Raw genomic sequence first — 24,603 nt, forward strand, 5'->3', positions numbered from 1 at the left:
ACCATTTGTAAATCATCAGGGCTGTAGACCAGGCAGGACTGATTCAAGACTGAGAGTCATTTTGGCACAGCTGCCAGGGGACAGGGAGAGATCAAGGGATTGAGAAGACAATGCTGAGCCCTTTCACTTGTAGGTTACTGGTGTAAATCCAGCCTGCATCAAGGGACTGATGACTTAGTGGATTAGTAACAGGATACAGAGCCTTTGACATCTGGGGCACAAGCTGGCATCAAGTTGATGGTGACCGCAAGTAATGATTCAGGGGCGGCAGTGTAGGACATCGCAGATGCAGGCCATCGCGGCACATTCGCCATCCTCTGCCAGCGTGAACCAGGGCGAGTGCTCCTCCTGCACCTGGATGAGCACAGCCACTATCCCTCCTCACTCGCTGCTGCTCAGTTAATCCCTCTTGCTTCATGATGGGCTGCTGATTCTTGGGAGATAATCACCCAGGCTAGTTATTAGAAGATGCCCTGACTGGGGAGGCAGAGGAGGTACTGCAATGCTCAGTGCCTTGCCCTCTAAAAATGCTGAGTCCTCAGACGGAGGGCAAAAAGAGGAGTTTTCCCCTCTGTTCAAGGAGGGGAACTCTTGCTTTTCAAGGCAACTCTCTTTTCAAGGAAGAGTTGCTGATATTTCACTGTAAGATGTGCAGGAGCCCTTGACAGGGACCCCAGGGCTTGGCACAGCCGCAAAAGCTCCTGGTGACACTCCCAAAGCAGGGGATGAGCTAGGTTAGCTCTCAGCTGCCCTTGTACATGTCTAGGGCCAAAGAGGCCCCTTCAGCTGAGGGACCTGTCTTTGGCCCATTTGGTCTGGGCCAAGCAGTTTTATACTGGGTTTGTAATGAAGCCCCAGTCACAGGCTGCACGGCCCCTGTGCCCACTGAGGTAGCGAAGGTCCTGCCACGAGCCTCATACTCCCCAGCTCACCGAGAGGCACAACAGGGTTTCAGCCAGGCTCTGCCCAGCCAACACTTGTGTCCCCGCTGCCATTTTGTGTGTGTGTGTGTGTGAGACCTGCAAGGGCCATGCTGACCTGGGTGTCAGGACTGGAAATATGAGGATTTGCACCCATGGACATTGTTCGTAACCTCAACCCTGCCATCTTCTTGGCCCGCTGATGATTTGCACCGTCCCTCTTCCCACTTCACTTTCGCAGCTCATGGCAGTAACCTGGTGACACACAAAGTGTTTACGTGCTTTGAAGTTGCGCTCCTGACCCAAGCACATCACAGTTTAAGCTGAGAAATCTTGAGCAATTAGGGAGAATCATCTGTAATCAGTACAAATGAGCTCTGACAAGGCCTCCCTCAGCCTCACCAGCTGGACAGCATTGTTCTGGCCACGGCTGCTCGCACTCCTTTGCTAACTGAACTTGGGGGACACCCAACAGGTCACAATCACAGCAGGGATACAGGAGATTAGTCTGGATTTGATCAGATGCTGCCAGGGCTGGGGTCTGTAATGCTGATACAATTTGCCAGGAACCAGCATGAGGTGGCTTAATCTGGAGAGGTGCTAAGCTTGTGTGTTTTATACTACTTTTCTGGATGCGGTTTCCTAAGCCATCTTGCAGTCTCAGGAACCCCTTCCCGGCAGCAGTGCTGGCATGGGAGCACAGCAATGCCATGTCTGCCCTGGCCCAGTTATACCATAAGCCCAAGAGCCGATGTGACAGCAGCAAGGACGTGCTCTGGGGCCCACTCCAACCTGGGCAGAGCAGGTTAGGGTGCAGGGGGTGGGTGGTTGCTCTCCCCTCACCAAGCTGACTTCACTTCTCCAAGGCTGTGTCCTGTTAAGAAGCCTCTGGGATACATTACAAAAGCAACAATCCCATTTAATTCACAATCTGCAGCACTAAGCCTTTATTTCTAAAGGCAAATGCATTGTGGAAGACCCAAATTAATAAAATGTCATTGGGGCTTAGGAGCAGCCGCTGCTAATGCAGCTGGTGACCGAAGTGCGGACGTGAGGCTTGGCTGGCATCTGAAGCCTTGAGGAACACTCAGATCAGACAGGAGGGCAAACACGGAGGCAAACATTAAGTTATTTGCTCCCCCCCCACTGTGTAGTGAGTGTTTCATCCAATCTCCATCTGTGACGTCGCACTCCAGCCCTCCCAAGACCTCACCAACGTCCTCCAGAAAAACCCCCAGGATCTTAGGTTCTCCTGTAAAACGCAACACAGGGAGAAAAATCCCAGGCAATGTAACGGTTACCTCCTCCACCTTCCTCTTTTATGGGCTGTTCTACTTTTCAAGCGGATTATTGTGGTCCAAAGCAGCTGCATGCCACCCAGCTGTCTCACTCCTTACCAGGCGGGCCGGTAGCTGCCTTTTCCCATACTCCATGGCAGGGGCGAACGGGGGAAGCGGCGTGTTTTGTTGAGGCAGAGAACCGGTACTGGGAGTTGCTGTTCAGAGTACAGCGGACGCGAAACTACCGGGAGGTAACGAGGAGCCGACCCCGACAGCAGCAGAGCTCCCACTCCCCAAACTCCGCTCCCAGCCGCTCCCCCGAGCACCGCGGCCGTACCTGGCCCAGCCCACTCCCTCCCGCCCGTTGCCCGCCGGTCCCGGGGCCGCTCCGGCCCGTCCTGCCGCAGCGCCGCCCGTTGCCTCGGCAACCCATCGGACTCCCCGCTTCCCGCCGCCGTCCCACAGTGCTTTGCGTTCCGGCCGCGCTGGAGCTCCCTGATTGGAGGGGTGGAGGGGGCGGGGCTCTTCCCTCAGGCGTCCGGCGCTGAGGGGAGCTCGCAGAGCTGCGTCCTCGCTCCAGAGACGCCGCTGGGAACCCTCGTTCTTCCCCGCCGCTTCTTCCTTGGGGGAGTCGGTTCTGTCCTCGCTCCCCTCCCCGAGCGGACGGTACCGGCCCTGGGCGCTCCCGGCTCGCAGGGACCGAATCCCCGCTACGCTCCCGCCGGACACTCCTCCCGCCGCAGCGCGCCGCCGTCCCCTCGCCTCTCAACCAAGCCTGCTCGCCCGCTCCCTCCGCTCATTGGCCCGGCGCAATATGAATATGCAGATAGAGGCCCGTAGCCACCTAATGGCAGGCAGGCAGAAAATTAATATTCGCTTTGCGGTGCGCGGATTGGTCGGTGCGCGCTCCGCCCCGGCAGCGGGGTAGGCTGCCCCCTGGCGGCGGCAGGAAGGGGCGGGCGCGGCGCCGGGAGCCCGAGATGGTGGGCGCCGGGGCGCGCGGGGCGCCGCTGCTGCCGCCCTTGCTGCTGCTGCTGCTGCCGCTGCTGCGGGGCGCGGCGGGCGGCCTCGCCGACAGCGTCGTCTGGGCTGTTAATGCGGGCGGCGATGCCCATGTGGACGTGAACGGCATCCACTTCCGCAAGGACCCGCTCGAGGGCCGCGTGGGCCGAGGTGAGGGGGGGGCGGGGGGCGCCGGTGCCGCGCGGGCGGCCCACGGCGGGAGGGGCTGTGGGGCCGCCCTCAGGGCCCGCTGAGCTCCGCTCCGCCGGGGGCGGCGAGGCCCGCCTGTGTCGGTGGGGGTCCGGGACCCGCGTTCCTCCGGCGCCGTCCCGCCTCCCCCAGCCCTGCCACGGAGCGTCGGGGGGTCTCCGCGCAGGGCTGCGGTGGCCCGGGCAGGCCCGCAGGCGGGGTCTCCTCTCCCTCAGGCGCCCGGGCCCGGTGGCGTGGAGGGGGCGGCCGGGGGACGGCGAGGGCCCGCGGGGAGCGCCGGCCCAGCCCCCGCACGGCACTTGTCACCCGCCGGGACTGCGGCCACCCCCACCCTCCCGCCGGGCCCGGCTGGGGGCTGCACCCCCCATCCCCGCGGTGGAGCGGGCCCTGGGCCCCGGCAGCGGCGGGATGAGCCCTGCGGGCTTCGGGTTGGTTTTCCCGGCCTCGGGCTGCGGGGTTGTGTAATGCCGGAGGGGAGGTCGCTCCTCGCGGGCTGGAGTGGAATTTCGGCTGGAAAGGCGATGGGAGCAGTCACGCTGCCAAACCGGCCGCATGCAGCCGCCTGGCACCTCTTTTTCCATTTTCCACTGAAAGACCCCAGTTTCCACAGCAAGATCTGCCAGTTTGAAGCCCAGCCTGCAGTGCTGTCAGTAAAGTGAGAACGTGCTTTGCCTGCTCTCTGCAGCTGAATCGCTCGCGGTGCAGGGTGATGCCTGCCACCAGCAGCCTGGTCCCAACAGGGAGGATCGTTTGCTGCGAGCCCCCGTGCTGGGGCTGGGCAGGAGGAAGGTGTAGCTGGCTGGTCTACACTGAGCAGCCGAGCTCTAGTTGCTGGCAGGGTGTTCAAGAGCAGGGCAGGGACAGAAGCAGAAGTAGAGGCAGATGGGATATGATGGCAGATGGATGGCTCTAACTACTGAATCAGTAAAAGCTTCTATCTACCAGTAGGAACAGGATGGAGAACTGGTATTACACTTGCACTTGGGTTACCTTTTCCTACTTCCCCTGAAACTGCTCCAGTTGTATGAATTTTGCCTATTGCTGATAACTGGTGCACCAAAACTTAGTTGATTTACAAATGTCTTGAAAAGTTAGCTGTGCTGAGCTGTTTCTGCTGTCAGTTACAGGTGAGTGGTGGAGTGCAGAGAAGATAAGCTATCTGCTGCCTTTTAAGTCTAACCTTCCCTGTTTCCATGTAGGATGGTGAGGATTGTCCTGTGCTATACAGCTAGGACTGCCATTGCTTACCCTGCATGAGTGCCATCCCGAATGGAGAGCTGATTGGGCACAGTCGATACAGGGGAGGTCACATTTAAATACTGATACAGTTTGTCAGGAGTCTTTCACCGCCATGGAAGCTGGCACCCCAGTCACACAAGGTGTCCTGATCGCTGTAGGTCAGCTTCCCTTCACAGACCTCTTACATGTGTGACTTGAAGGAGAACGTCCTCGTGGACTTGGAACAATTTATTTTTGAGTTGAGGAGAAAAAAGGGTCTTTTTCAAGCACATTGTGACATGCTTTTCCTTTTGGGGAAAGCCTGTGGTGTCTCCTCTGAACAGCAGGCTGTTACAGTAATCCTGCTTCAGCCAGCAGTGCCAGGCACAACAGAGGAGACTTTACCCCTTTGAGCTCTCAGCTGCTTTTCCCTCAATGGCTTTTTATTGCACCATTGTTCGGTTTACTCTGGGCTCCTCTCTGTGTTGGTAGGCATGTAATGGCTACAGCAGAAATATGTGGCTGACTGGGAGGAAATGACCTAGGGATGGTGTTTCTGGGCTGTACTGCCTCTGGGCAAATGAAAACCTTTTTTTTTTTTTTAATCTTTTTTTTTTTTTTTTTTTTTGCAAGCCTCAGTTCAGATGCTGTGCCCTAAAGGACAGAATGTGCTGATGGCAATTACAGAATAGCCAGGCGCCAAACATAGTTGAGTCGCAGCTTAATGCATACTGCTTGTCTCTCTGTGAGCTACCTCTTAGCGCATCTAGCATGCTGTGAAATCAAGCTCACTTCCACAGCTATGTCAACAGACCTCTGATATGCAGGTGACAGGTCTTCCTCTCCAGTTACCTTCTTGGTTATTAAAGGACTTTCTTCCTATGCAGGCTTTCCTCTAATAGGAGCTGACTTCCGTGGAGTCCTTGGTTCACTATCACTGTAATCTGTAGCTGGCCAGAAATATCTGTGTGGGAGGACAGGTTAAACTTTTCACGCTCTGTGTTTCTGGTGGTTAGAGTCTTCAGCCTTTGTGCCTGGGTTCGAGTGGTAAAGAGAAACAGAAGATTGCCTGAGTAGCTGTGTGTGAAACAGGAGACTAAGAACTGGCATTAATTTCCTCTTCCTCGTTTGCATTGGCTCCATCTTTGGCAACATGCGCCGGGTTAGTAGCTCTTGCTTTGTCTTGGCCAATGGCAGTGTCTGTTCCCATGGAAATGGGGGTGAAAGTGGCAAGTGTCAGCAGAGAACTTCGTCTGGATCAACTTCTCCTGCCTGAAGTGCCAGTGGGCAAGTGGTGTCCACATTCTTCCCTCCTGCCCCTGTTTCGCTGAGGAATTATTTGATTTGGAGCTCCTGAGGCATGCATCAGTTTGCATTTGTACAGTTACCCTGACACAATGAAATGTCAAGTCGGGTTAAGGTCTTTTGAGGGCTGCTCTAGAGGTAGTGAAATAATGACTGAGAAAAGGCAGATTTTAAGATTCTGTTATTTTCTCAGTTATTGTCCCATTTGGGAATGTTGTTTGGGCCCTTCTCAGGGGGCTCTTCAGATGCCTGCAGACAGCGCCCATTTCAGCCGGGTGGCTGTGAGAAGAGCAGCTGATGGAGCTGCTGGTGCTCTTGAGACACTTGTGTATCTTTCTTGCTTCCTTCTTCCTGTCTTCAAGCTGGCAGGTGTTGCATGGCTGTGATGAGAAGAAAGGGTTTTGTAAGATGTCTAATGCTTTTCACCCTTCTGCCCTTCCCCAAGTTTTCACTTGAGGAGGGTGAGTCTCTAAAACCTGATGCCATCGACTGCTGACTTCAAATCTGTTGAATGAATGAGTCAAGTCAGTCCTACACTGACTGTTGGTTTTGTACTCAGAGTTTGTAATTTGAAAATGTTGTAAAAATATCTAGCTGGTTTTCCTCTTTGAAGCAGGAGTCAATGGCCAAGTCCTTTGGCTCTGTGCCCTGTTTGTGAAACAGACTTTTCTTTCTGAAAGAGTTTACTGTGTCTTAGACGGCAGCAGGTCCAGACCTGGTTTTCTACAGGACCTGGGTTCTGGGGCTTTGGCTACCTCTGCTTCTGCTCCAGTAGTGCCTCCTCCTGGTCAGAGCAAGGAGGGGAGACAGGTCTGACAAGGGCATAAGTGCTAATGCCACTTAGGGACTTCAAGAGTATATAAAGTGTCTCTTCCATGTGCCCCAGAAACTAACCCTTCCTCTCATTGTTTTGTGCTTGAAACCCAGCTTCTGACTACGGTATGAAGCTGCCAATCTTGCGGTCCAATGCGGAAGATCAGATTCTGTATCAGACCGAGCGTTACAATGAGGAAACCTTTGGCTATGAAGTTCCCATCAAAGAAGAGGGTGACTATGTGCTGGTGTTGAAGTTTGCAGAGGTCTATTTTGCACAGTCTCAGCAGAAGGTAAGCAGCGGCTCCTTGCTTGTCTCTTTGATGCGAGTTCCTGGCTAAGACTGTGCATGTCCAGGTTGCCTCTGCTGCTTTGCATGCTGGAGAAAGGAGTGAAGTAAGGCACCAATGGTTAATTTAGTTCCTAGAGCTCTTATGGACTCTGAAACTTCAAGCTGTCTTCCACATTCCAGATAGACAGTTGGCCTGGAAAATTGCATTACAAAGTATTCAAACAAACATGTGCAACTAAACATAACTAGCACTAGAGTTTTGTGATCTGTTTAGGCTGTGCTGGCTTTGAGAAGTGTTTTTGCCTTTCCCCTGAACACTTGTTCCTGACCTGATGGCATGCTTGTGTTGAAGGAAGTATTGCACAGATTGAATCAGGGAAGTGATCTGGGTTAAATAATCTACTCAAAATAATTTTTATGAATGTAGTAAGACTTGATACTGGTTCAAACTGGTCCTGAAAGCACAGAGCTAAATTCAACCCTCTTTATTGCTCTTTAGAGAAAAATTATTCTTGTCCACTTTTGAAATCCCTCATGTATAGACGTGGAAGCAGAAGCACAAAGAACTCAAAGCCGTGTGATAAATTGGGAGATAAGTGGTGTGTGTTTTAGTCTGGCTTTCCCCTGACTCCATCAGCTTCTTTAGAGCCCTACTCCTTAAGCACTGTGCTGTCTTCCTGCCAGAGAAGTATTTCAGGGAACAGAACTGGTGGGGCTGGCTTACAGAATGGATGCAAAAAGCAGCCTCAGATTAAACCAAAGGGCTGAGGCATCTTTGGTTCCTCTTCCTTCATGTGGTTCTGCTGGGATTCCCCAGGTGCTGAGTGAAGTTTGAGTCATGACGGCCCTGAGGAGGACTTTCGCTCTGAATTCACAGATGTGGTTAGCAGTTCAGCATTTTACCTCCTTCAAACCCTGTGTACTTCAGCAGCTTGTTTCCTCTTCTCCGCTCTGCTGCAGGCTGTTAGTTAGAAATGGCTTAACTCCCTAGGGTGTGGTGTGCTGCAGCCACCCTGGGGTAGTAGGAGCAGGTCCTCAGCCAGAAGGTGGAAGAAAAGTTGTGAAAGAAAAGTATGAATAAACCAGAATAAAATTGTGCTGTCCTCAGGTCTGAACAGCAGACATAGGGGTTATTTTAAAAGTTGAAGGCAGATTTCGGGGTATTTGAAAGCAGCGTTAATGCTTCAGTGTCTTTACCTGGCTGCTTTTGGGCTCTGAATCCTTCCCAAGGGAGTGGAGCATGTGTGGTGGGACAGTGCATGCTGCAATACTTTCTGGTCCTGGGTGCATAACAAGCAGAGACCTTTCCTGTTCTGTTCCCCTTTCAACCGTCACATTCCTGAATCCATTCTGACACTCTGTCATTTCTTCCACCCTGAAGGTATTTGATGTTCGCTTGAATGGCCACGTGGTGGTGAAGGACTTGGACATTTTTGACAGAGTTGGACACAGCACAGCTCATGATGAGATCATTCCCATGAGTATCAAAAAGGGGAAACTGAGTGTCCAGGGAGAGGTTTCCACATTCACGGGCAAGCTCCACATTGAGTTTGTAAAGGTAATAAGCTTTTCTGGGCAGAGCCCCAACCTTTCTTTTCCCTTTCTTCCCCAGCCATGTGGTGCAGCTGTATGCTGGAGGAGGGGCGATGGTAGGTGGGGAGAATTTTTCTTGCCTCAAAGCTACAGCACTGACTTCCCTCTTTGCTTTCTCTAGGGCTACTATGACAATCCGAAAATCTGTGCCCTATACATCCTGCAAGGAACAGTGGAAGGTAAGCACAGTTTTCGAGCCAGAAGGCTCTTCCCCCTTGGAGAGCAGCCTGTTGCTTCTCAGACCATGAGATCATAGCTCTTGCTGACCCACCTCTGCCAAAACTGTTTCTCTCTCAGCAAGTTCCCACAGAGTGCAGTTGCAGAGTGAAATAGCTGTGTAGTGTCCTCCTACTCCTCCAAGTGCACAAAGCTGTGTCATTTTTTGAATAAGGAAAATCAATTTGGTTCGGGACTTCCTGCATATGGGGTAGAGAAGGGAACACGTCAGGTCAGTCTTAGCTTATAGGTACAGGTAAATTCCCTCTGGCCTTGGATGTCAGCAGCAGCCCTGCGGACAAGTAATTTATGGAGATCTTTTAGCTAGTAGTTAAGTGTTTCTTACCTGGAGCTTTGTTTTGCCTCCTCAGCTCGAGGACAAGGCAGTGTTTTTTCCCAGACATCAGCTCCTCCGGATTGCAGTGGGGAGTGCTAGTAAAGCCTTTGCTCTTTCACCACCCTCTTTGTAAGTCTGTGCTGGAGTTGGAGCCCCTCTAGCTCCCGAACAGGGGAGGTTTAGGACCCCTCTCTGACCAAAGCATCAGTTTGCTTTACTGTTGGTCAGGGATTGCCAAGTGCTGCTGAAGATTTGGTGTGTAACCTTCTGGCCAGGTGGCACCTTGCTGTGTGGGGGACCTGCAATTCAGGCTCCAGGCTCAGAGGACTGGATTTTAGTGGAGTTGGGCCATGCTGCTCTGATAGGTCTGCGGTTGGGGGGTGCAGTGATGTGAGGTAGGACCATTTGTGGAAAGGGTTGTTCCTGTTTCCACCTGTATCTGCTGGTCCTGCAGGCAGACGGTGCTTGTTCTTGACTAGATCTCGCTGAGCAGCTGCGGTATCTGTGTATGCTGTAAGTGTGCTTTTGTGCTGTAACTTCTCCTGTGTGACACGTAGATGGGATGGGGGGATGTCGTTTTCTTTGTAGACTGGGTCTTTAGATGCTCTTGCATCATGGAGGAAAGAAATAGTGATGTGAGCCTCTCGGAGGGAGGATGCTTCTATTTCCTGTGTCAGGTGCCCTGTTGCCAGTGCACACGCTGGATGGGAGAGAGGGGAAGGGAGTGACTCGGGTGATTTCCCATGTTACATCCTGCCTCCTTGCAACCTTTTGTCTTGTCCAACAGATGTTCCAAAGCTGCAGCCGCACCCAGGTCTGGAGAAAAAAGAGGAAGATGATGATGAAGATGAATATGATGATGGCTCCAGTGTTAAAAAACAGGCAAATAAGAACCGGGTTCAGTCAGGCCCACGCACACCAAATCCCTATGCCTCAGACAACAGCAGCCTCATGTTTCCTATATTGGTGGCCTTTGGTGTCTTCATTCCTACCCTCTTCTGCCTCTGCCGATTGTGAGAGCAAGCCCCACAGAGCATCAGCCAAGGGGCTGGGAGGGAAGGAGTTGGACCAAACACGGTTGCTTTCAATTTCTCCATATTGTTCATAATTTAAGGGAAGAAAAAAAAAAAAAGATTAATTTGGAATGAATAGCAGGTCCAGGTAAGAGGGAGCTTACCTTCCCCCTGCCAGCAATCAGCGAGGCCCTCGCCTTCTCCTTCGCACCATGTGCAACCTCTGATCCTCCCTGGGGCATCCAAGAGTAAACTGAGTCCTGGCTGTCTGTGTATTGGGCTGTTGGAAGCTGATGCTAGCAGTCCTGGGCCATGTCCCACACTGAGAGAAAGCCATGTGCTGCAAGATCTCTGCCTTTGTTGGGTGGAATACGGTTCCTTAAGCAGGGAAGCAGCTCCTAAAACCAGGCCTGGGTACACGTTTTGTCCGGGAGCGTGGAAGTGTTGTGGTGCCATTGGGTGACTAACGACTATGGAGGACGGAGCCTGGCTCAGCATCTCCCTGAATGTGTGCAACACGATGTATGGTACTCGCCTGCATAAAGACACCAAGACTCCAGCTAGCTGCTCAGCCTCTGTGGAGACGTTCCCCTCCTAAGAGTGCAAGTTGCACCAGGAGCAGAAGGATTTATCTGGCCTGATTTGCTGCACCAGTTGGGAGAGACTTTCCTAGTTTGACCATTGTAATGTTAGATCCATTGCAGAGGGATTCTGCTGTAGCCTTTGAGAGGCTGGTGTTAGCGTCTGATCAGATGCACTTGTCTTCTGTATTGATTATGGCTTTTGTTTCCTTTAATATCCTTTTCTTTTCAAAGGTTTCATTTTAAGCCCAGCTCCTTGTTTTGCCCTTTCTAGCAAGTGACCTCTCCTTTGGAAGAAGCTGAGAATCAGATAACCTAGAGAGGAGGTTCTGGACTTGTTCCTTGACCTTCCTAACGGTTAGATTCCTGCCCCGTGACTGTGACTGTGAACAACCTGTGCTGTAGGACAGAGTGGAGCAACCTTGCAGATGCGCCCTGTGAGCTCTCGTTCCCTGTCATAGGGACCAGGTCTGCCTGCAGCAGTGAGAAATGCAGTGGGGTTTGTTAGTGTCTTCAGTTAGCTTGGCCTTTTGTGTATCAAGGCACTGTGGCGAAGGGGCAGATGTCCAACATTTCAGTACTGTAGAGCAAGGTGGTTTGTTGCCCTCCAGAGACCTGGAAGTGAGCAGAACACTGGAGACAAAGTCACCTGCTTCCCCAGGGATATTTCTGCAAGAGGCTTCTGTTTCCACATGCAGAGCCGGTGCCTGCCTGACAGAGGCTGAGCAGAGCGAAAGCCCTTGCTGCGCCTGCTGATCTAGAGGTGCTGGCCCCAAGGAGCTGCCTTCCCGTGGTCTTGGCCTCTGACATGTTGAGCACTTCTGGCTGGCAGGAGGCAGATGTTCTGTGTGCTGGAGCAGGATCTGTCCCAGGCAGGGTTGGGTCCTTGCAGGTCACCTTTGATGCTGGTGAGCTCTGGGCTGGTAGAACACTTTACCTGATGCTATCTCTGTTGTTCTCAGAAGTGCGCTCTCTTACCCAGAGCAGTGATGCTGGGCAGTGTCCTCCTTGCTGCTGCTCATCCTTGGGCCTGAGTTTTCCTAGCAGTTGTTCTTGGGTTTGATACCTTGCAGTGGCTCAGCCTTTCTTTGAGCTGAGAAGGGTCAGCAGAATTCTCTAGTTTCTGGAAAGGAAATCAGAGGAGCAGCCTTTCTGCTCTTCTGGCCCCAAGCAGCTGAAGCCTTCTCTTCCTCCTACCCCTCAAACTGTGATATGAGCTGTCAGCTCATGGGCTCCAGGATGGGAGCTGGGGGAGGTGTCAAAGCACTGCTCTGCGTAGCAGTGGCACTGAACCTTGCCTTTCTGATCGCATACATCACTGCTATAGGCCTCACCCTAATTCTGTGTCTGAGCTAAAAAGCAAGCAGTAGGACCTTAATTACCTTCTCTCTAATTGCACAAGTGGTAACAGACAGTTTGGGAGAAGCAAGAGGGTCCCTGCCACAATGGAAGGAGAAGACGGGCTTTAGAGAGAGCAGATCTTAAGAACAAACCTTAGCATGAAAAGGTGGTAAACTTGAAGTTGTCTGCTTCATCTTCTAGCTGCTGTTAAAATCCTAGTACGTATAAAACTCTTAGAAAATACGAGCTCTGTTTTGTTTGGTGATGGTACCTGCAGAGATTCTCCAGCATTTTTGGGATTGCTCTAACTGGAGCACAGAGACATTTAGATCTTTATCAGTTTTGAGAAGCATGAGCTGTGCTGATTTGTTAACCAAAGAACCTGGGCTTGAAAGCGAGCTTCTTTGTAAGGAGCTGTTCTCCTCCAGGCCTTTTAGGTTGCATTTTATTTGAGCATCCTTGAAGCAAGGAATCACTCAGCTTCTTGTGGCTCACCCAGTAATCTCTGCACCTTGCCTACCATGAGAAAAGGGGTATGCACTTAGGTGTGCAAAAGTCTGAGACAAGTCTTCTACGATAGTTTATCCCTGCCTCTCCTGGCAGCTAGGGCACCCATTTGGTGCCATCAGCCACCCTAAGGCAAAGCTGTGCAGGGTGTGATCTGTTGTGATCTGAGTTGCTCAGTTCAAATGAATTTGTCTTATTTGAATAAGAATAGGGAGGAAGGCTTCAATTTAGTTGTTTTGGCTCTTTTTATGCATTTTTGTCACTACAAAGCTGGTGTCTGGGTGGTTGGGGGGGTTCCTGACCCTGTTACAGTGCTATGAGCAGTTTGCCTTGTTGGTCCATCCCCTCCTGACAGGTTTGCCTTGGAAGGAGCCTTCATACAAAGCATGTGGGTACATGGGAGGATGGTAGGGGATAACCAGTCAGCACCTCTCTGGGAACGGCATACTCAGGCTGGTTCCCCTTGCCATGTCTGTCTGGCAGCTGCAAGCCAGACGGATGGGTATAATGAGGTATCTGGTCCTGACCAGGGCAAGAAAAAGTTTGGGTTGGCTGTAGCTTTCCAGCGTGGGCATTTGAGGGAATATCCAAGATGTTGTTTAACTGAGATTGATTAGCGACAAGCCTGTTTGTGCTTTGTTGCCTCCAGCCAGCAGCAGGCAGAAGAAGCACGTGTCCCTGTGCAGAAGTGTGGGAGCTGGGTCAGAACAGACCCTGGCTCAATTTGTGGAGCAGTTGTGTAGAGACGGGCAGATAGGCAATTTTAATAAAGCTTCTACTTAATAAAGGGGAGACAACACCATCGATCATGTCTTAGGCCTGGATCCAGCCACAGGGTAGTGGTTCCAAAGCCTATTTTAATTACCCCCTCATCAGGCCCTCCTTTCATACCTTTAAGCCAGGCCATTTTCCCCTTCTGTGTGTGTGACTAAAACAACAGCTCTGACCCGTTTGAGTATCCCAGGTGGCAGGGAGCAGAAAGCCAAATGAATTCCCTTCTCTTTTTGGTGCCTTTGTCTCAGGCTTTGAATAAAAGTCTCTTTGAAGAAGCTTCTTTTTTTTTTTTAAGGAGCTTCTGAGTTGTTTTTTCTTTTTCCCCAAAGGACACTCATTCCCTGCCCTTGTGATCAGCTGGGGACTGTCTCACTGTCTCTGGATGCCAGCTCCAGAGGTCACAGCTGAAGCAGAGAACTGTGAGCAAGTATCTTTGGTTCCAGCCCTTGAGGTCAATGAAAAAAAAGCCTAGCAGGGGATAGAAGAACTGGAAGAGCTCCTTCAGGTCTGATCTCTCCCAGAAATCTCCCGAAGGCAGGATGGAGAACTTCCAGACGGTCTGGTGCCTGCATGTCTGTGCAGTTCAGAGCTGAGTGAGTCACAGCTAGGTCTTGGGAGTCGTATGGTGCTTACAACTTCTGGGTGCAGAGTGTGGCTTGGGGGGGTCCTGCCCCCCAAACTCACTCACTGAGGGCTTGCCCCCACACTGTTTGGGTCTGATCAGGGAGCAGAGACACGTGCTTTGCCCCTTGGCCTTCCTTTAAGTTGAAATGGGATTGCAACAGCCAGGGAAATGTCTTGTTATGGGAAGTCTGGGCTGAACAGGCCTGTCTTTGATGGGAAACAGCATGAGGAGGGAAAGGACCAGCAGAGCAGCTTCAGCCCTTGATGTGATACAGATTCTGAGCAGCTGCAAAGTACCAAGTGTTTCAGGCTCTGTTTGGTGCTCAAATGTGGGAGAGATCCGTCTGTTTCTTGCACTTGTGTGGCAGGGAGGGAAATATCCTTGCTGAGAATCCAAGGGAAATGGGAGCTGGGCCAGCACTGAGCTAATTTACCTACTGGCGCTTCTGCATCTCCACAACAAATGCCAAAGTCTAATACAATTCAAGGATGCTTTTTTTAACGTCAGCCTGGTTCCACCAGTCTGTCTTCACTGGCTAGTCCCAAATAGGCTCAGACAGGTATTCTCAAGGGCACAAACACAACACCAGGCTGGAGCTGTGAAGGCTCAGAAATGTGATTACATGAATAGGCTGCCTGTGCTGCACCTCTGCGTCACGCGCTGCCCAGCGAGACTGGGGCATGTGTGTTTCAGCTTGGATACGAACGGATTTGTCCCAGGAGTATAGTAGCAACCGCATTGAAATGGTGTTGGGCTGGATGGGAGAGGTGAAAGCAGGTCCATGTCTTCCGGGACTCTGGCTTGCTCAGAGTTTATTGCTGTATATTAAATACTATTTTTGGAGACTGGGGGGAAGATGTGGGAGGGGGAGGGATATGGCAGTGCTGTCACCAGTCTGATCAGTGGGGTGCTGCTGCAGGTTATGGATAGATTTTGATTTTTTTTTTCCCCCAAAAAGTGCTTTATTGAAGAAAAAAAAAAAAGAAAAAATAATCAACAAAACAGAAGTGCTTTCCTCCCTCCTAGAAACAGTGCTGGCTGATTAGAAAATGTGAATAATCTTTTGCAACATCAAAGGTCTCTGCTAAAGAGTTTGTGTGATGGAGATTTCAAGGCAAGGGGCAAAGTACAGCTTGAACCAGTTTAACTGGGGAGAGTGTGAATCTAGGAAACGCAGGATCTCTGCCCTGGAGTTGTTCCCCGTCACGCGCAGTGGTGATGTGCTTGCCCGTGCTACCACGGCTGTTGTGTCACACTCTTAACAGTTCCTGAGCTAGGGGTGAAGCAGTGTCTGGAAACTTGCTGCCAAGTGGGGGCTTGATTTTTTTGTGGTTTCTACGGAGGCTTCCTGTGTTCAGGGCTTTCCCACTCAAGAAGTAGCCAGGTTGGTAAAGCAGCCCCAGAGACCATGAGAGCAGAGGCAGGATTTGTGCTTCGTGCCAGGAGGCAGTGGCCAGGACTGTGAGATGCTGGGCAGGTGACAGTGGGTCCCATCAGCGTAGCAGCTTTTCGTGTTGGCGGATGGTCCCACCGCTCCGTAGTGCCCGGCTGTGTAGGCTGGCATGCGTGGAAGTGACCCATTGGCATTGAGGACACATCACAAACTACTTGAAGCTGCAGGTCTAAGTTGTCTGTAAAGGATGACGCAGTTTGGGGAGAGATCTCCATCTGTACTTGTCACCAGTACAAAGGGGTTTTAAGGAGGATTTTTTATTTTACTGTCCATTGCTTTGTGTTACAACAACTTGCAGTGACATTTTTTTAGTTTGTTTTGCAGCAAGCTTGGGCCCTGGGAGAAAAGCACAGATGTCTATTTCTGATTGCATTGGCTTTGCAGGGACTAGTTTGGGGGAAAAGACGGGTGTGGGGGCGGGTTATTTTATTTTTGGTACATGGTAGCGATTTTATTTTTTAATTTCCCCAGGATGTTTGGTTGAGGGAATGCTCTGAAATCTACTGTCTGGCAGTTTTAACCAGCAGTGTGTAAAAGGAAAATAAACAAAATTATATTGTCACTTGGATGAGGTGGTCCCTCTTTTCTAGTGGTGGGGATGGAGGAGCCCCCTCTGCTTTACAGCTCGCGGTGCAGGAGGCCAAGACTGACTGCACTGCAGAGGGGACTGCAGGCTGCTGCCGAGATGCAGTTTAACATCCTACCACTGCTGCAGCCCAGAGCCTCTCCCTGCCGCTGCCGGCCTCTGGTACAGCTCCAGTATTCTCTTGCCAGTTGTTCTGGGCGATTAAGTGCTAGTTGAATGGTACAACATCCTCTTAAAAGTGCTGATGTGGACTTTGTTACTTCCTGCTCAGATCAGGAACATCAGAGATGTAATCTATCTTCTGGGGTTTTGCAAGCTGCCCCGATTTCAGCTTGAAACTGCGTCAGAGGCGGTCAGAGGGGGCTATAGCTGGAGCAGAGAGAAAGCAGCACCTTCCTCCTCCAGGTGCCTGCTCTCTGAGGACAAGGGACCCCGGCCCTGTGCAGAGCAGCCGCTCTTTGAGACAGCCTGGGTCTTTGGTCTGTACTTCCTAAGGCACAGGATGGAGGGACCAAACCTGATGCAGCGAGGAGGATGTGGGAGCACTGGTGTGGGCAGGCTTGTTTGAAATAGCATTCGGTTGGTGGTAGCAGGCACGTGCTGCTTTACAAGCCGCAGCAAATGTCACTAACCACCGCTCTAAATCTGTTTCCAGTCATCTTGAGCGTGTTGAGTGTTGGCTGGAGTCTGAAAAGAGGACCCGGATCTGGGTCCCCACTCCCTGGGGACAGCAGCAGTGGGGCGTGCGCTCCATGGCACCCCCGTGCTGACACCGCACCGGCTCGCAGCTGTTTCCCGAAAAGTGCTTGCCACCGTTCCCTAAAAAGACCGGGGCTCTCTGGGGGACACCCGCTCTCTGTAATTACCCGCTGCAGCGCGGGACTCAGAGTGTGATTTAATTAACGGGAGACCCAGGTGCCCCCGCTGTGGGTGATCTCCCGGCAGCCTGGGTGCTGCAGCAGGACCGGGCTGCGGGCTGGCGGCTCGCAGCGCTGCCGGCCCGGGGACAGCGGGAGGGGTGCTGCTCGGGCCGGGGGGGTGGGCGGTTTTGTTTGGGTTTTTTCTGTTTCTTTTCCTCAGGTAACTCCCAGCTTTTCCACCCGGCGTGCCCCGTCCGCCCGCTGTGTGCCGTCCCCGGGCCGAGGACGCCCGCGAGGTGGGTGCTCGGTGCGGGCGCTCTGCGGGAGACGGGTCGCGGCGCGGCTCCCGGGTCCCCCCTCCGGCCACGCACGCGGCGGATCCTGCTTAGCTTCGGGGGCCCCCTTTCGTTGCTAGGCAGCGCCCGCGCCCTCTGACCCGCCGCGGCCCCGCCCCTCGCTCCCATAGCTACCGAGGGAGGCGGCGGCCATCTTGGCGGCGGCGGGGCGATGAGCGGCTCGAAGGCGAGGGCGGCGGCGGCGGCGGGGCCGGAGAAGAAGCCGCCGCCAGGGACCGGGGGGCCGCTCAGCCGCCTGCGGGGGCGGCGCGGCTCGGCCGACGCAGCGCTGCGTCAGCCGTGGACCGAGTCCGAGTTGCTGGCGCTGGAGACCGTCCGGCCCGAGCACGTCCTGGGGCTGTGCCGGGTGACGGAGAGTGAGTGCGGGCCGGGGAGCGCGGGCGCCGGGCCCGGGGAGGGGGCGCCGCGGGCCGGCAGCGCTCGGCGGTCCCTGGCGGACGCCCCTCCGCGGTGCTCCGTCAATCCTCCCTCGGCCGCGGCAGAGGGGGCTGCGCAGCCGGGATCGCTGCCGGAGCCGGGCTGGTCCGTGCCCCTGGGGCGGAGGAGAGGGCGGCGGGAGCGGCGGAGCTTGAGCGCCCCGGATTAGTGCTGCCAGCCGGTGCGCTGGCGTTGGAAGCGGCTGAGGAGTGTGCGCGTTGGCCGTCGCTGGCTGCAGCAGCGCGGTCTGCTTCTGCCTTCAGCTTTGTTACAACTTCCAGAAAGTTTGGGGATTTTTTGAGGTTTCGGGTGGGTTTTTTTTGTTTTTCCTCAGGGCTGCTGATCTCTGCTTTTCTGTCTTGATTCCTTCCCTTTCTTGCTCTGCTACCTGGCACCTAGTGTGCCTTTGTTTCTTCTAGCGTCAATTTTGCCCCGCTTTTGTGAAACTTCTGCAAAACAACTTGCAGTACGTATCTTAACAGGCTGGGGCTAACACAAAAAGAAATTCCCTTGGTAATTGCTCAGAGGTCTTTTGAAATGCTACTGTATGTTTTCTCTCTCTTCTAGATTATTTATGCAAACCTGAGGACAACATTTACAACATTGACTTCACCAGGTTTAAGATCCGTGACCTTGAAACTGGAACAGTGCTGTTTGAAATTGCAAAGCCATCTGCTTCAGGTATGTCATGCTAACATTGCAGGGAGGCTAGAGACACTTCAAGAGCTGAGAAGTTGCAATGCAGGACCCATGCAAACCAAGCAGAAGGGTCCTTCGATATGTCCTGGTGACTAAATTCCTCTCCTTTAAGCATGGGACTGAGTTTACCTCTGCTGAGAAACTTGTTGTCATAAAAATGCAAAGTTATCATCGTGAGATGGGGGAGTACTATCAACTGCAAATCTTCCCTTGTTGGCTGGTTACGGTACAGAGCATCTTTCATGTGCTTTGGCAATTGCAGGGGGGATATCCTGTGAGGTTGAGGGTGGTTTCAGCTCCGGGACACCAAGGCTGTGCCAACTGTCATAGCAGATCGCTTCTTTATTACTTAGTGACAGTATGAGCCTCAGACCAATTCTTAAACACCTTTACCTTCAGTGCCTAAGTAATAGCCAGCTTGTCCTGATACACCTGCTAACCAGTATTACCTTACGTGTACGCTATTAGCAGAATAACTCTGAGCTGGTGCCTTTTCTAGAGCAAGATGATGAGGATGAAGATGACAACAGTGAACTGGACGCTAGTGCAGGCCGCTTTGTTCGTTACCAGTTCACCCCAGCGTTTCTCCGTCTTCGGACTGTTGGTGCAACGTGAGTATGAGTTCATAGAAAGAAGGGAGAATCAGGTGTTTACAAAGTGTCACTTGACAGTTTATAACAAAACTGAGTCAAAGACTAGAGAGAACCCATCTTATACTACAAATACCAAAGTCGCTCTTTCTGGAATGATCTGTTGGATTCTTGTGTAGCCTCAGGTCCAAGGCTCTGTTCTTCCCAATAGGAAGAGAGGTATGTCGTCTTAGCTGGTTTTTCCTACTTTCTGCATACAGAGTGGAATTCACAGTGGGAGAAAAGCCAGTGTCAAACTTTCGAATGATTGAGAGACATTACTTCCGAGATCGCTTGCTGAAGAACTTTGACTTTGATTTTGGCTTCTGCATCCCCAGTAGCAGGAACACATGTGAACACATCTATGAATTCCCTCAGCTCTCAGAAGACCTTAGTAAGTATCTCCTTTCCCACACTGAGTTGTGTTTTGTTTGTGTGTGTGCATATGCTTATTTTTTCCCTCTCTCTACTTGTGAAAGAAGTTGTGACTGGAACGGGGGACAGGAATAGATAGATACAGGTTCCTGGTTTAAGCTGTGTGCAGTCTTGACTGAATTACAGATTTGTGCTGCATATTCTCCTTCCTTGAAAATGAAAGCCTAAGACAACCTGTGTTGTCAAGTCACAGGCTGCAAGAACTGGTCAGAGTTACAGGGCTGACATGCCTGATGCCTAACAGTGTAGCCCAGAAGATAACAAAACCCTGAGAAAAGGTTCTCTTGGTAGCCACGCATCTGTTTTCAGTACTTGCTTGTTAGGGCTCAAGCATCCTGCTTTGGAACAGAACTGGCTCTTTTCTGAGAGGTGTGTTTTTGAGCCTACCAAGAGCTCTGCAAATATACATTGCGCAGGGTATGTTTGACCTCGGGGGGTGGATAGAGCAGGAACACGTGGGCCCTTCTGTGGCTGCCTAGATGCGGGAGGAGGCACAGGGTTTGTACCCCACCCGTGTTCATGTGGGGAGTGCCACCGCTTTTTCGTTTGCAGATTACTACCTCTCTGCTTACAGACATGATTGCTGCTCTGCTCTAGTGGTGGCTCTGACAGTTTCTAAGGTCATCTTGTGTGAGATTACTCGATCCCTCTTTGTTTGCTTTTGACAGCACTTGTCCTGTGAATGGGAGGGGGCAGGCCAGAACTTTTGAAGCTGCTCGGCAGAGCAGTTTGCTTCTCTTACTTGGGTAGGGCAGAGCATCAGCCTGGTAAATCCAGCAGAGTGGTAGAGTCCTTTTTACTGTGACTTTGTGCTTTCCAGTGGAGTGTGGCAGGCTTTTGAATGTAATTGAGCTTTCTCTTTCACAGTCCGTCTGATGGTTGAAAATCCATATGAGACCCGCTCAGACAGCTTTTACTTTGTGGACAACAAGTTGATTATGCACAACAAAGCCGACTATGCTTACAATGGAGGACAGTAATCATTCTATGTCCACTGGATGCTGTGCTGCCGTTAACCGTTCCAGATATCCAGGAGTGGACTGGAGTTGCTGTCTCGTGCAGCAAGGCTTCTTGCCAAACCTTTTCTCCTTGCATGAGGCTGAAAACATGAAGCAAAGACAACAGCTCGTGAAAGTAAAGGAAATCTCCCTGCAACACTTCTCTCTCCAACACTCGACATATCCTGCCTCTCATTCTCTATTTCTGGTTACCTTCTGGTAGCTTGGTTAGGTCATGGATCAGAGGCACTGTTAGAAAATTATTGCTGTTACAGTCTTCGTAGCTAGGTTGCACTTTTAGTGCTTCTGATGTTTCACCTATTGGGTGACTACCCTCTTTCAAGAGGTCAGATTGTTTGGGTAAGCTATTTCTTAGCAAGAAAATGTTTCCCTTTCAAGTAGCCAGTGACACCTGAAGAGAGGATGTCTTCTTTAGTTGGATAGATCATCTCTTCAGTGCACAGTGGTTTAGTTTGTAGCATGGCTGAGATTGCTTTTTAGGGTGCATCCCAATATTCTCCAGTGGGAAAGATAAAATAAGAGACTAATTCAGCTTCTAAGCAGTGTGGGAATCTTCCTTCTGCTTCCAGGGGCCTGAGCTGCTTCTGATAACAGTTTAATCTGTGTCTTGCCAGAGATTTCACTAGAGATACAAGAAAAAAGGGGCTTTATCCAGGTTGGTCATCAAGTCAGCCTGATAGTATTTCTATTTGAGCTCTTGTGAGCAAATTGTTGAATTTTGGAGCTCAGTGGTCAACCTTAGAGCTGAAGTTAATCTCACTATATTTACCATTTCTCCTGCTTCCCTTTGTGTAGGAATTTTGGCTGTTGCTGCAGAATGTATTGCTTTTTAGATCAACAGCACGTTGTCAGTCTAGCTGGGGTAGAGGGGAGGTGTCGGTCTAGTGGGGCTTGGAGGAAGAAGGGAAAATACGGAAAATGACTTGAAAAATGTGTAGGAAGCAGAGCTTCCTAGGCTTCAATCTTTCTATACTTTCAAACCTGAATGATCTGTCAGAGGTGCTGGAAGGAGAGACAGTGGTGTTACCAGCTCATTTGCTTTGTTTCAGTTGAGGTATTAGTAGCTAAAAGCTTCCCAGGTCAAATCACTCACTGTTACAGAGAGGGATTCTTACAGAGTGAGAATTGACATGGTTCTCTTTTTATTTGAGCTCCCATTGCTGCTTTGCCTATTTAGCTGCTTATTTATGGTTTAGGAAGTTCTTCTGCCAAGGTAGTTACCACCAGACCAGAGGGTGTATTTCACAGCTGTGTTTGGGATCTGGTGATAGGAAATAGCATCACACAGTGGGAAGAGGAGACCCATGTCTTCCCAGCAGCCATGCTGGGGCCCAGCTCCTGACCATGCAAAATCTCAGCCTAACAAAACCCTTTTCTGCCTATTTTGCTGGCTCTCAAGACTGGCATTTTTTCTGTCCCCTTGCTGGGCTGGTCAGTTGTGTCTCTTGTACATGGGAGTTAGGTTGCATCTAGACGAGAGACATTTGCTAGCATTAGTTTCACTTGTTCCTTGAGACAGTTGAAACCTAACTCCTTGGTGGATACAGTTGGTTACCTGTTGTATTAAGTAAGATTCAACCTAGTTTATGTTTTAGCAGGATTAAGTGCAGTGGGCATCACAGCCTGGAGCCTGTTAATGCGTAGACAGCAATAAGAAACCACTGCCTTTACCTCGCAGAATAATGATGTTAACTTTGGCGTAGAAGATCAGCTGGCATCAAGGTAAGCAGTGAGAGTATGTGGGATGGCAGCCATGAAAGAATCTCCAGCTCTTGGGAAGATATTTAATTGTGATTAACCACAACAAATGACCTGTTCTGGGTGGAGCATTAGTCATGAGCAACCACAACAAATGTCTTGGGAATGTGGAGGGGCAAGGTCTGTGTGGTTGAAAGATGAAGAACAGTTCTGCTACCATCAATCCCCTCCAGCATCTCCAAAGGCACTTAGGCAATCTTGATTAGTTATTTCAGAATTAGTTAAAGCTGCTTGTAAGGTGGAGCTTGAGATGCCTCTTGCAGTGATTGTCTTGTGCCATGCTGGTGAGGTGGGAAACATTTGTTTTGATGGAAGAACAGGTAGTTAGTTGTGACGAGGCAGAACTGCCTGAAAGTGTGTTTTTCATCCTGAAGTGTTCTGAGATGCTCAGGATAGTGTCTGAACAGCCTGCTAATTATTCCCCAGGAAATTTTAGCATATTGAGCTGAATTTGTATGTAGTATAAATCCAGGTGCCTTTAGATGTTACTTTAGATGTAATTTTCTGTATGAAGCAACCTCTTGCTTTTCTTATGAGTGTGATCATTCCCATCTGTTTTCTATGTCACTGCGTGAAAGTTCTTAAAAAAGGAAGATGGACTGTTGCCAGAGCAAGCAGCAGAAATTACTGTGCAGACAAATACCAACTTGTGTGAGCTGTTTGTAGTAGTCAGAGTGCAGCTCTGCGCGGTCAGGCTATTGGTAGGGGTGTGGGTGCCATCTAGCCGCTGCGTTGCAGAATGCTACTGAGAGCAGGAGAGCGCTCTGCTAAATGTAAATGAGGCATTTGATGCTTATAGGAAAGTGGATTCCTGTCTTTAGTCATTACGTCTGCCAGTAGTGATGAGAGAAAAAAGCATTGAAGCAGTTGCTTTCCCATTGGTGAATGTATCAGCTATTCAGCAATAAGAAAAGGAAAACTGGAGGAAAATCGGTAGACTTGCAGGTAGCACTAGTACCCCTCAGTTTCTGGCTGAATTTGTTTGCTTTGCCGAATTAGCCAGTCTTTGCCCAAAAAGCCTGCTGCAGAAAAGAAGTCCCTACAAGAGGGCAGCCCAGCGCTGAAAAAGTTGATCGTAATCGAAAAAGTCAGGGATTTCCAAACTTCCATCCCCACTTTGGCTGCTTCCCTAAGGTTCATTTTCTCTTAGATGCTTTCTATAAAGTGTCTTCTCTTTGTGGCAGGGATGATGTATTTGGTAAACACGGTTTAACAGAGCATCTTCCTTCTGGATTATGTGCTCTGATGCTTTAATGATGGGTCATAGCTACTCATGCCAGTGAGCTAGGAAGAAGTTCCAATGGGATCTCAACCTTTTGTCAGGTGGATGGTCTGTCCCAGCCAGGTGCTGAACGCAAGGGAGATGCTTTCAGTGTTGGTTAAAGTTTGAGCAAGGGAAAAGGCGTCTGTGCAGACAGCTTCTCGCAGGTTGTGTGCAGAGTTGTAAAGAGAAAAGAGTTGGGATCGTATTGTGTTCTGCTCTAACAAAAAAAAGGGACCAAAACCCACAAACTCATGCTGTATCTTTCCAGTATTTGTCCTCTTAGGACCAGGACCTCTTTTTCGCATTTTTGAGGCGAGTGCTTTGGATCCATGCAAGCAAGCTTCCTGGACAGCTATTTTCATGATTGATTGAGGAATACATATTGCACCTTGTGAAGGAAGGTCACTTCTTGTCCTGTGGACTGGGTACTGCTGTCCTTGTCCTCCGTTCTTGGTAGGAAGTGTCTTCCTTTGTGTGTTTTCCTTAGGATTTTCAATGTCTCTTGCTGCAGAGAAGCAGCAGCAGCCTCCTCTCCGGTGCTTGAGGATATTTATTCCGCTTATCCGAGGGTTCAGGAAGAACAAAACAAGTGTTTAGAAGGCAGAAATGAATGAGGAGGGTGGTGGTGGTGAAGCAGTAAGGGCCAAGCACGGTAACTCTGCTTCTCAGCTCTGTGTTTCATTACATCCTCTTCAGCTGTTTCCCAGAGCTTGCCTTCTGCCCTGCTGTCCTCTCACATCGTGCTACCGAGCCTTGTGCTGCCCTAGAGCATGGCCCGGTTTCGGGTACAATCCTCGGACTCGAACGCTGCCACCTCCCTGTAGCTTTATGATGAGGACGAGGCTGAGGGACGGCTGCCTGGCGGAGTCATCGCCTCTTCCTCTGCAGCAAAGGAAAAAACGAACACCAGCAAACGCCATCTCCGCCTGCCCGGACCTCAGTGCTGTTACAGGACACGAATTTGTATCTCTCACAGTGTGGCCTTTGGGCTGCCGGCGCGTCGACCTCCTCCGAGCGCTCCCCTTCGGGCGCTCCTCCCGCGGCGGCGTGGGGCGGTGGCAGCTGTGCTGGCCGTGCCCCTCCCGTCCTGGGGTGCCGGG

At 51.1% G+C, this 24,603-nt stretch overlaps 2 protein-coding genes across 2 annotated transcripts; both read left to right on the plus strand.

Annotated features, from left to right (window-relative positions):
* The first annotated feature begins 3,180 nt into the window (after positions 1–3,180).
* MLEC (malectin) lies at positions 3,181–10,249 on the plus strand. The gene is made up of 5 exons (XM_059827742.1): positions 3,181–3,373; positions 6,863–7,041; positions 8,422–8,598; positions 8,755–8,812; positions 9,974–10,249. Exons 1-5 carry the CDS (start codon positions 3,181–3,183, stop codon positions 10,201–10,203), a joined length of 837 nt encoding a protein of 278 aa, XP_059683725.1. The 3' UTR covers positions 10,204–10,249.
* Positions 10,250–17,433: 7,184 nt separating this feature from the next.
* On the plus strand, positions 17,434–24,512 carry UNC119B (unc-119 lipid binding chaperone B). Its single transcript, XM_059827568.1, has 5 exons — positions 17,434–17,638; positions 18,267–18,380; positions 18,898–19,009; positions 19,249–19,421; positions 20,330–24,512. The coding sequence occupies exons 1-5, from the start codon at positions 17,434–17,436 to the stop codon at positions 20,440–20,442; spliced, it is 717 nt and encodes a 238-aa protein (XP_059683551.1). The 3' UTR covers positions 20,443–24,512.
* Positions 24,513–24,603: the final 91 nt, after the last annotated feature.

Source organism: Gavia stellata, chromosome 21 (assembly GCF_030936135.1).
Source record: "Gavia stellata isolate bGavSte3 chromosome 21, bGavSte3.hap2, whole genome shotgun sequence".
In the NCBI taxonomy this organism is placed as follows: Eukaryota; Metazoa; Chordata; class Aves; order Gaviiformes; family Gaviidae; genus Gavia; species Gavia stellata.

Bases quoted from the DNA above. Each gene is read 5' to 3' on its own strand.
- UNC119B (XM_059827568.1), top strand. From the start codon at position 17,434: ATGAGCGGCTCGAAGGCGAGGGCGGCGGCGGCGGCGGGGCCGGAGAAG. The intron at 18,381-18,897 runs GTATGTCATGCT...TGCCTTTTCTAG, and splicing joins TGCAAAGCCATCTGCTTCAG to AGCAAGATGATGAGGATGAA. The intron at 19,422-20,329 runs GTAAGTATCTCC...TCTCTTTCACAG, and splicing joins TCAGCTCTCAGAAGACCTTA to TCCGTCTGATGGTTGAAAAT.
- MLEC (XM_059827742.1), top strand. From the start codon at position 3,181: ATGGTGGGCGCCGGGGCGCGCGGGGCGCCGCTGCTGCCGCCCTTGCTG. The intron at 3,374-6,862 runs GTGAGGGGGGGG...CTTGAAACCCAG, and splicing joins CGAGGGCCGCGTGGGCCGAG to CTTCTGACTACGGTATGAAG. The intron at 7,042-8,421 runs GTAAGCAGCGGC...TCCACCCTGAAG, and splicing joins TTGCACAGTCTCAGCAGAAG to GTATTTGATGTTCGCTTGAA.